The sequence below is a fragment of the Cloeon dipterum genome, chromosome 3 (assembly GCF_949628265.1).
Source record: "Cloeon dipterum chromosome 3, ieCloDipt1.1, whole genome shotgun sequence".
Lineage (NCBI taxonomy): Eukaryota > Metazoa > Arthropoda > Insecta > Ephemeroptera > Baetidae > Cloeon > Cloeon dipterum.
Genome location: NC_088788.1, coordinates 10053886 through 10065270, shown reverse-complemented (window position 1 = coordinate 10065270; position 11385 = coordinate 10053886). Strand labels below are relative to the sequence as shown.

General features: G+C 37.6%; 2 protein-coding genes and 1 non-coding gene across 3 annotated transcripts in view; 2 read left to right on the top strand and 1 right to left on the bottom strand.

The window, feature by feature from the left end:
• The window catches only part of RpL18 (ribosomal protein L18), a 112745-nt gene that overhangs the window by 90257 nt on the left and 11103 nt on the right, over positions 1-11385 (top strand). The window lies entirely within an intron of this gene.
• LOC135940471 (membrane protein BRI3) lies at positions 242-2213 on the top strand. Its single transcript, XM_065485370.1, has 3 exons — positions 242-461; positions 524-669; positions 1045-2213. Exons 1-3 carry the CDS (start codon positions 401-403, stop codon positions 1174-1176), a joined length of 339 nt encoding a protein of 112 aa, XP_065341442.1. The 5' UTR covers positions 242-400; the 3' UTR covers positions 1177-2213.
• Positions 2313-2385, bottom strand: TRNAK-CUU (transfer RNA lysine (anticodon CUU)). Its single transcript has one exon. It is a non-coding gene; the product is annotated as a tRNA-Lys (tRNA).

Here is an 11385-nt window from a genome sequence, read left to right as displayed (position 1 = left end):
TAAAAATTCTTATCTGTAATATATTACAAATTTTCTTGACATTCTTGACCAAAACCTCACTCCAAGAATTAAATTTCATAGCTCTATTATGATTCTTTTGAGAATCTTGGCTGGCAACTGGCAACGGTCGATCTCATAGTAAATTAAATTACGAATCCGTAAATTCGGTGGTGGCATGCGTTCTTCGTGTTTGAGGCGTTCAAAAATTTCCCGCCTTTGGTCGAATGTGTTGTGTGGGGGAATGACGTAATCAAAACATTGCAGGCTCTGGTCATGTGAATTCAGCCTGCTTGCGTCTCTTATCGCAACCCGTTTGGGTGAAATTGTCTTCGAATTTAACGAAATAATTGTTGGCAGGCGCTGAAAACGAAATCGACTATTCGTTACCCAGAGTGACATCATGTCCGAAGTTCCTAACAACGAGAAGCCTCCGCCGTACTCGGCTTACGTCCCTTCGCAGCGTAAGAAGCTTAAAAAAGTTGACCTTCGAGCAACCATTGTAAACAATTTTGATAATTTACAGAAGGTGCGTGTCCGCCACCCGGTTACCAGCCTTATGTCGGGCCCACTGCCCCCCTGCAGGGGGCTTACTGCCCCACTTATGGTGCGACAGCCATTACCGTTCAGCCGCAGGAAATCATTATCGTCGGTGCTTGTCCAGTTTGCAGAGTATTAAGCATTATGATTTAAGTTAACGTTTTCCTGTTGTGTTGACACGTAAAATTAAATTACTAGAAAGAAAGTCTCTTTTTAATGCTTAAAAACTTTAACTACATATTATGATACATTATTTGTCAATCCTTTTTATAACATTATATAAGCCTTCCTAAAATGCTAATAGAATCTAAATTGGGCCAAATTGATGATCTCAAGTGTTTTCTAATTTTTTCAGTGTAATTTTCCACCTAATTACAAAAAAGGATTCCCCCCACTGCCAGTAGTTTTGATTTTGTATTTTTAAGCTTGTTAATAATTTGTAAATAGAATTATTTTATTTTAGCAAACACAAATATCAATATTAAACAAGGATTTTTTTCTTATCAGGTCGGATTTCTGGAGGACGACTTCACGTGCTTGGGCATTCTACTCGCAATCTTGTTTTTCCCCTTCGGAATCCTGTGTTGCCTTGCCTTGAAGAACCGTCGATGCTCCAACTGCGGTGCTTACTTCGGCTGAGCCAGGCTTGATCAACATTTTTTCAATGGGATGCAAACCTGCTGCAACAAAAAATCAGGAATCATTTACTTCTGTGCTACAGGTGATTGAAGCTATAGTTTTAATTTTTTTCTGCAGAGTTTTTATTATAGCTGGTAATCTTAACCATCTATAATTATTATATTTTTCTCCTAATTTTGCTAAAAAGTTTTGTTAGCATTGTTATTATGCATTTTATTGTGTATTTTTTCCACATATCGGTAAACTATATTGGATTTAATATAATATTCATTTATATTGACCAAGGCAAGCGCATTCGAGAATAAGATTTGTGTCTGGCTACGCATGCTTTTGTTTAGGAGGTAGCCAATCAGGCTGCAGCAGCGAGAAAAGCGGGGAATGTGTTTGTATTCCTCTTTCGCTGTGAGTGGAGGGGGACGAACGACGAAAGCGTGTTCTTTCGCTTGTTTGCTCCCCCTCCACTGCCTAAAAGCACCACAACTGCTGGGGAATCCCCACTCTTCTGAAACAAAAACAATAATTTGTATATTAATGGTTCCCCATCTGCTGCCATGTCTGAACGAAAATTTCTCTTGCGCTGCGCTTGATATTTACATAATAGGAAGTGTATTGCAGTTTTGTGTACGAAAATCCCTTCAAATTGGCCCCTAGTGAAACAGAAAACCGTTACAAATTGAATTTTAGATATGGAACATACACAGGTATCTCAATATTTTTTGAAACAAGTGGAGAGTAAAGTGGCTAGACTCTCTAAAGGCTGTATTGATGACCAAATTCAAGACCCCATAACCTGAATATGAGATTAGTGCCTTTCACTGTTTAAAATTATTAAAATTCATCGCGAAGTGGTTTACAATTTTGTACTTAGGTAAATGTTCCAAATAATCATTGTGTAAACCAAACATACACCTCTAATTATGCAGCAATATTTATGTGCTGCACATTGTCATTCCAATTTGTAATTTACATGATTGTCCTGAAGTGCTGTGCTATCGTAATATGAAATAAAATGAAACTATATATTAAATTTAAATAAATAGCCCGTATCAATTTTAAAAAGATTGCTCGATTTTAAGTTAAAGAATTATTTTGCATTGTTAAACTGCAAATCGATTTAATCAGAGAAGCAAAAAGTGCGCCCAACGTGGGGCTCGAACCCACGACCCTGAGATTAAGAGTCTCATGCTCTACCGACTGAGCTAGCCGGGCTTACTGGCGGTGGGAGAGTTGCACATAAAATAAACCAGAGCGCGCGTACGAGCGATATAATACTACTTCAGAGCCTATAGAGGGAGCTGCTGTCCAGTGTCTAGCGGAGAATTTATATTATCTGCTCCTAGAGTGCTTTTTATCGCTCGGTTTGTGACCTGCATCACTTGCATGCAACCTGCATAACACATAATTATTCTTAATGTTTAATTATCTTATGGTACATATTATCCATTTCGAAATAAATACACCACTCAATTTCAAATTGAAGTTTTTTTAATGAATTATGTATTGATGAGTAAGTATTTACAAGTACAAGGGCAACAGTTTCAATACAGAATTATTTATTAAAAATAAGTCCCGCACACCATAAAATTTTTAAGTAGGCGGGCTGTGAATTTTAGACGATCGACTATTTTTTTCTACGCTTCAAATCAGAGCGGAACCATCAAATGAGCAGGAATGATGCAATTTAATGCTGTTTGAACCATACTTGAAATCGTCTAAAACCAAAAATTTCGAGGTAAAAAAATCTTGAAAATTATATTTGTTGATAAAATATTAAATATTTATTATTTAGAAAATTGCATTATGCATTTTTGATTAAGTTTTGTTTTCTATCAGTCGCATTTGCATGAAACAATCGATATTTTTAATAATTCTCATTTCAAACTGTACATTAATCTTAAATAATTTGACCATTTTTAACCTACAGTAATTAGATTGTAATTTCCTTTTTAACCCATAATTATATTTCATAACCTCTTACGACAGGCGTGTTGCCTCATTTATATTCCTTTGCTGTCGCAACAATTTATTAATTAATTGCTAAAAGTGGGATATATTTTTTTCTATTCCTTTTTAATGCCTTGGTTCAATTAAGAGTGACGCTTACTCTTGTTCTCGTGTACTTATGCAGTGCGATGCAATCGTCGCGTACAGCCCCAAAATCAACAAAAGGAGGCTGTCAAGAAATTTTATGAACCAAACCGCTTACAGGGATTCAACACGGTTTCAATTCTTTGACAGGGTCAAATAATTGCTACATTTTTTTACGATTTTTATCTAGTGAGTTCTTTTTTACGTTTATCACAACGTTAATTGTGAGAAGCAAAAAATAATTCCGCACAGATTAATTGAAATTAATGATAATCAGGAATGAAACTTTAATTCAAATCGCCCTGTAATTATAAGTGAAATACGTATCAATCAAAAGTATTATCAGAACAATTTATGGACTTTTTTAGAAGCTGGCCAACTAAAATCTTAAATCGAGATGTCTGGGTTTTTGAACAAACGATTTTTCCTATATTAACAATAAGGAGAATAAAGACCTGTCCAGTCTACACCGGGTGCTTCAGGCTGCAAAGAATTTAATTTCGTATTTTTGTAGTTATTGCTGCCAATAACAACCTCGCTGGGTAATCATTAAGTATGATTTTATTAAACTTTTTCATTAATTTTAATATTTATTAATTAAATAGATAATATCAATTTTCCCTGTTAACGCAAATTTTAAAGTTTCTTTTCCTTTTTTCCCCGGTCTGTACTAATTATAAGCAATTAAAATATATGAAAAATTAGCAATGCATCATCCATTGGCCCTAAATATTTAAAACAAATTTGTGCTCATTTTAATTTTCAGATTTATTTATTTTTCACTCGCATATAATAAAATACAAGCGGGATTCCTTTGTTACCCAGCTTCTTCAAAAGGTTCTAGCTATAAGAAGAGACGATGAATCCATGATGATTTCAAAGATGTAAACGATGAACGAATATTAACAAGAGGCGTGTGCTTTTGAAAAATATAATTTGATTTAAATCTTTGGAAAAATAACGTTTCTGTTTAAGATTTTAACAATATAAATTAAAGTATAAAAATTAAGTAAAATGATCAGTCTACTTCTCGCTTTAAAGCCTCCCTATGATTCGTCTCCATTGTCTTGTCGACCTTTCTGGGCTTTTTATGGCACTATAATATCGTGGGATTGTCATTGTTAACTATTCAGACTTTGTTAAATACATTTTAGTCTCCTCATTTAATCGTGTTTAAGAATTTGCTCCATCTCCAGGTTTCCGAAGTTTAACAGCCATCAAAATCTTGTCGAACTCTTCCTTCTGTGCACGTAATTCCTGATCATCACCGGGCAAGGTGCTCTGACACGCAGGCGCCACAGCCAGCGCCTGTGTCTTATTATCACAATTACAAAAACCATGGCTCCCACATGTTGCGCAACAATGTGCTTCATCATTCCAGTAAAACGATAAAGTCTTGTCGTGATCTTTCATCAACTGTGCAGACAAAGGCAGCGTCTGTGTCGTGCTACAATAACAATAACCTTGTCTTTCACGTGTTCCACAACAATATTGTCCTTCCTGTCCGATTATGGTACCTTTTTCTTTGTGGTCATTAGAGGTCGATGGCAAACACTGCTGCTGCCCAACAGGCGGATTTTGGGTTGGAACCATTTTTTGATAATGCTGCTGTTGAAGGAGCATCGCACATTGCGCCATTTGCGTCTGTTGCAATTGATAATTTTTCCATGGCAACTGCTGTTGTTGAGGTTGAGCTGTCTGCGAGTTCCGCGCGTAATACATGCCGGGGGGTTGCTGAAAATACTTTTCTTCGCCTCCATAATTGCAAATTGGGTTTTTGTCAGACGGTTTGTTGCTGTTGTAGTAAATCTGCGGCAGTTTTTGCTGCTGGATCCCTGAGCTGCTGTGATATTGCTGCGTTGTTAACTGTATGGTTTTGTTCTGAGAAGGAAGATCTAGCTGTTGGTGGTTGGTCTGCTGCGGCGGTGTATTCTTGCAACTACAAGTACAAGAACCTCCGCTTTCGTGAGCTGCACAAAATTTTTGCAGATATTGTCCAATTGTATGTGTTTTGTCCATTGAGTTGTTGTTGTTCTGCTGTCCCGCCACAGGTGGATTTTGTAGTGGTGCCCTCTGTTGAAAGGGCGGCATCACCGGCTGTGGCATTTGATAATATTTCCTAGGCATCTGCTGTTGCTGAGGATGAATTAACTGCGAGTTCTGCGCGTACGTACTAGGAGGTTGCTGATCTCGTCCATAAATACTAAACGAATTTTGGTTGAAATGAGTATAATAATTATGACTGTAATTATTGTATGTCGTAAAGCTGCCAGATTGCTGTGTTGGCCGCTGGAGAAGGTGCGAATAAGAAGGTGCGGAGAGGTTTTGTTCATCTCTCTGTCGGTTGCTCTGCATCACGTTCGATACAGAACCTGCTGGATAAGGTTCGTCCCTTGTGTGCTTCCTTTTCCTACGTTTCAATTCAACGTAGTCAATGCTCCACCATGATGATAATTTGCCAGAGCCCGGAATTGGCGTGCGTACAAAATATTTTTGCAGTGACAGATTGTGCCTGATTGAATTCTTCCAACCTTCTTTGCCACTATTTTTAGCGAAGAACTCATAATTTTCGATCAGAAAGGCATAAATTTCTGACAGAGTGAGTCGTTGTTCTGGTGAAGATGATATGGCATGAATTACCATTTGCGCGTAACTCAGCTCATTGCCCCACGGCTTCTTTTTATTTTCCAACGTATTCGTATTATCTTCCCGGTGTTGGAATAATTGCCGCTCCGGCTGCTGTTGATCCAGCTGCCCACCTTGTTGGTAGCAAGATGGTTGCTCCACGTGTGTTGTAGATTGGACCTAAAAACCAAAAATAAAAAAAGGTTATCAAAATAATTATGTTTTTAAATTTTTGGGTATGGAAGAGTTAAAATTGAATAAGAGATTAATTTGTATCCTTCAATAACACACTAGAATATGGGAATCCACGGAAAATTCGACCCCGGAAGCCGTGGCCGCAAAAGGCGTAAGTAAATTGCATAAAACTACCCACAAGGAGAACACGGGACATCTCTGCGGACGAGAACGCGGGTCTAATAATAGAAGGAAATTGATCAAAAATCGTTGCGGGTATACAGTATAGAGGGACCGCCGTGCAGAGTATGCAACCTGCACGGCCGCCATCGTCGCTGCAGCAGGTAATATTATACAAGTGCATTACCTAATACTCTCGGAGCAAGCTCAGATTTGAGGTATTTTTAATGACGATATTTGTGAGGTGATTTTAGTTTTATTGGTTTATATTTTATTGTATTTAATTGAAATATATGGTGATTTTAATTTCCAACGCTTATGATCTGCGCAAGGCCGCTTTGAGCGAATGTTGAACACAAACTTTTTGAACCACGATTCGAGTTGAAAAATTCTAGTTGATTTTCTATATGACTTTAATGCGTTTATTTATTTTATAAAAAGCTATTGTTTATTAAGATTATTTTAAACCAGCCCGTTGGCTCGCATTGTTAAGGCACTCTCAGGAGTGTCAAAGCAATGGGAGGTATTTGAGCGATTCGGAGATCTAATACTGGCTACCCAACGTCAGAGATGGCAAAAAGTGGTTAGTTTAGTGACTCGAAATGCTCAAATTGCTCAACGGGCTGGGAGGCGCACCAGCGCCGACTCGCTATTGCTGGTTTGCACCTTTCCAGCATGCGTGATTTGGCTTCACGGGACAAATGTCTAGCGTGTCAATGCAGTCCTCGGTGCGGAGGCAAGTGGCCCTTGAGTGGGCTGGGTCCCTGTGCGGCCTGGTGCGCCCATGTTATCCGTTCGCGGTGTTATTGGGACCCGGGTTTCAGCATTCGTGCTAGTGCAGTGTGCGCCCTTCCCGGTCCTCGGACAGGGATGTGTTGTGACACTCTTTGGCCTGTTACTGACCTTAGAGGCGCCATGACCAGGCGCAAATATCGACAGTCAAGAGCACCGTATATTTTACTGAAATGGCATTTATTTTGGAAGCGTAAGACGAGCACTGTTTAACTTGAACGTGATTTTCGCGCCCTCAGCGCACGATTTGTCTGAACCAACCACTGGCTGACGCGTAAACTGGCAGCCAAATGCACCCTCCCCCGAAATATCGGAGAGGCTGCATTTGGGCTTCCTCTGAGATGGTTTTCCGACCTCTGCCGAGCAACACCTAGCGTACGCGCCAGCCAGCCACAGTAATAAGTAAGCATTTTGTCAAAGTCTCGTCTGCGTTTTAATATAGTTAACGTAACGGTAAATATGGCCAATATCGCGATTGAAAGCCTTTTTATAATTGTTAGAGTCACTTACGTTCCAATAAAACCACATCATAAATTATTGTTAGACAGCAGTTAAATGGCGGTGTATAATTTCTACTTTTCCATTTGATAAAATACAGAGAATCCAAAGATAATAACGTAATTAATATAAAGGAGATTAAAGTTATCAATCAGTTTGCAATTTTCATAGTTTTTGCTAATTTTGGAGAAACTGGACTATATTTGAGATTAGAAGTTGCTGAGAATATTTAGTCGCGAGCTCTTGCCAGGCCAGCAAGACGCAGATATTTTATTCTAAGGATTTCGGACTGCTCACGAGCAGTGAGGCAATTAATATTTCTAAAGTCTCATAATTATTCCAACTCGCTGCCGTGCATGAGCAGCCGAGTTGGTAATAATTATGACCGATTGTTGGCATTATTAATCAGCCTAGTTGAATAATATAGTTCAGTGGATCACAGTTTAAGGATAGTGAGTTTATTGTTAGAAGTATAATTAAAGAGAACAAATATAATAATATAATAATAAGCGAGGCAGAATTATTAATATTGAGGAGAGGCTTTTGAGAATGGCTTGGTCCAGCAGCAGATTGAGTGTTAAATAGAGAATTATCAACGCGGCAGCGGCGGAGGCGCAGGTTTGCTCGGCATGTCGGACAGCCCTCCCGGCTCTGCGTGGACCGTAAGTTACATGGAACAGCCAGGCATTTTTCGAGGTGCTACAGAGAGAGGGTTTCCAAAGGATGAAAAGAGCAAAAAAAAAAGATTACGAGTTTTATTATAGTAGTTACGGTAGTTACGAAATATTTCATGATGCAATTCGTCCTTGCCCCGGTAAAATTGCGCAACTTTCAACAACCAAACGGAATTTTCCTTGTTGCAAGAAAAGGCCAACAATCAATTCGACAATGAAAATTTGGGTGTTTGTTGAATGTTGCGAACAGGACGAATTCATGTTATTCGAGCTGTTCATTAAATGGGAATTTCACTGTTCAGTTAAATCTACTTTTGACTACAATAAAGAATAAATAGTCCACCGCTCAAGCAGAATTGTTGGGAAGTTTAAATTCCACGCAGCCTATTTACCTTGAACACCCACACGGAGATACATTCACAACAACCCGCACAGAAAATTATATTCCAAAAATATCCGGAATAATCTTGGGCTATTTGATTTTTATCCGAAAGATTAATCCAAAAAATTAATCCAAGATTATTCCAGGTTAGCCACAGAATGTTTAAAGTTCACCCTTAAAATTAATCATCAGGAATATCCCTGAAAAAATTAATCCAAAAAAATGTTCCAGGATTAATCCTGTATTAATCAAAAGATTAACCTAAGAAAGTTTAAGATCAATCTAGAGATTAATCTACAGGAAATATCCTCAGATTATTCTTTGGATCTATCAATACTACAAATGCCTAAATTTCTACAATAATGTGATTTTTTGTGATACCATATATGTTTTAAATGTTTGACTTGTTATGGCGAAATAAACAGAATTGAATTGAATTGAATATTTTTTTGTGAAAAATGCGGAAAATTTCTATATTAGTCGTGGATTTTTCTGCTGGTTTCATGCGCATTTCATTTTGTTACGCAATGAAAAATTGGTGAAAAAAATTGTTCTGCTCAGATCTTTTGGGATGATTAGTGTAATTACCTGATTAAAAGATGACGGTCCGCCAGGAACCAAGAAACGACTTGCTGCTTGAGGTTGGAGATACTGCTCGTCTCCATTGTTGAAAGCGAATTTTACAGACTGCTCCATCGTACAAAATGAATTTTATATCTTCAGAAAATGGTTTCAAATCGTTAGCGTATGAACTGTATGATGTCGCATCAATAATGAGAGAGATATATTTAATATACTGTATGTATATGTGATGGAGAGAGAGTATAGTAAAATAAGGAAAAATTGGGACAGTGTAGCCACTCCTACCACCCCCTCCCCTCGATAGCTGGCCTATATCTTTCTAGATTTAAGAGGCGAATCATCCTAATTGTGTAAATTGCAATTACTTAAATATCATACGACTATATATTATAAAAGTGCTTTACGTGTTTTTGTTGACCAATAAGTTAAGTAACATATAGAGTGCAGTCAGATCTGCAAACAACCCGGAGGGCTGGGTTAAACTGGTTAAAACCGGTTTTAAGCAGTTTGGCCCAAGATGACTTTTATTGGTCAATATTGTGACGTATAATTTGCGCATTGCTTGCACTAATTGAGTCTTTTGGATCGTAAAAACAAAATCCTTGACACTTGTACGGGAATACAAAGAGAGCTTTTTGTCTCCTACATTTATAGACGCCATCTTGGATCTGCGCAGTTGGAACCTATTTAATAGCACATCTGGCCCCCGCTGAATTGAGTGAATGTTAAAATAGAACTAAACAGTCCCCTAAGGAGATTAGAAATAGCATAAAAAACACAGGGATGAAAGGCCGACAAAAATTCTTTGACCCCCGCGATGAGTGCTTTTCGTATAGTCATCGCACACGTGTTGGGAGATTTTCGCAGGTCTGAATCCTGGTGGTTTCTCTTTTCCTGAGAATTTGCTTTTTTCTTGCTGACTAGTAAAATACAAATTTATTGTGACAAATTTTATTACCTTTTCCCAATTGGAAATTCAGACGAATATATCGTCAGCAGAACGCACTATCACACGATTGGAGCATTTTTTTCCCTCCATTCGACTCTTTTTTCGCTTTTTTCCACTCAGAGAAATAAAAATTAATTGATATTCGTATTTATTGTCTTTTGGCAACGTCATACATCAGAGAAGGTTGGGCGTTCTTTGTTCTGGTTATTGAATGATATGTAACTTCAATCCGCTGCTACCAGCAAAAAATGTGTGGAGAATTCAATATTTAAATTTTTTATGTAACCAATAAATATAGCGGTGGTAAGATTAATGTGATTGCTTGCTTGTAAAACTACTAATAAAAAATCATGTACTTGGTATCAAAACACTTCATTATTGTTTTGGTGTCCAGTTAGTCAATAAAAGTGCGAACATAACAAACAATAAAGTCATGTGGGCGGCCCGCCGCTAATGTATAATTTATGTTGATGTCCAAATGTCTATCGTTGGTGGAAATGATTACGCCACACAGCATTAGGAAAGAAATAATTATATGAGACCTAAACAGATGGAAGCATTTGTTAATATATTGATCAATTTTTACGCTGGCTCATGGCACGGCTCGGGTGACTTTCAAATCACGCATCTGAATTGATTTTTTTAAACAAATTTTTCCCAAAATTATTTTTAAGATGGTATAGTAATTGAGTTTCACAAATTAATTATAACTCGCTTTTACTTTTCCTATCAGACAAAAAGAACTTGTCTCAAGACAGGAAACCGAAAATGAAAACCGGAATCCAGTCCTTTTCCGTTTTTTTTACACGGAACCAGAAATATTTTAACTGGCAAAGGACCAGAAATAATTTCAATAAACCGAATATTTTTCAAACGCTGAAAAACCGCGTTCAATCGACCTCCAATCTCGCAAAATGAACTACTGCTCTTGACACCCGCGATGAGCGCTTTTCGTAGTCATCGCACGTGTTGGGACATTTTCGCATTTTTCCTGCTGACAGGAAAACACAAATTTGAGCAATATATGGAAGCAAGTATATATATTTTAAAAAGAATCATATTTTGTCTAAACATTATCTGTTTTTTAAGATTCCTTTAATAAATTGGCTTTATGGTAGCCTCGCAAGTTGCGTGGCTTATTTGGACAAAATAATGAGATTAATTTCCAAATCGGACACTAATTGCTTGTTGTATGGGAGATAATAAAAATATTCAGCTTGGATTAAATAATCGATGTTGAAAATATGTCAACATTTTTTCTGAGA

Excerpts from the sequence above, each read along its gene's own strand:
- LOC135940471 (XM_065485370.1), top strand. The coding sequence starts at position 401 with ATGTCCGAAGTTCCTAACAACGAGAAGCCTCCGCCGTACTCGGCTTAC. Across the intron at positions 462-523 it reads GGCTTACGTCCCTTCGCAGC|AAGGTGCGTGTCCGCCACCC; the intron begins GTAAGAAGCTTA and ends GATAATTTACAG. Across the intron at positions 670-1,044 it reads GTGCTTGTCCAGTTTGCAGA|GTCGGATTTCTGGAGGACGA; the intron begins GTATTAAGCATT and ends TTTTCTTATCAG.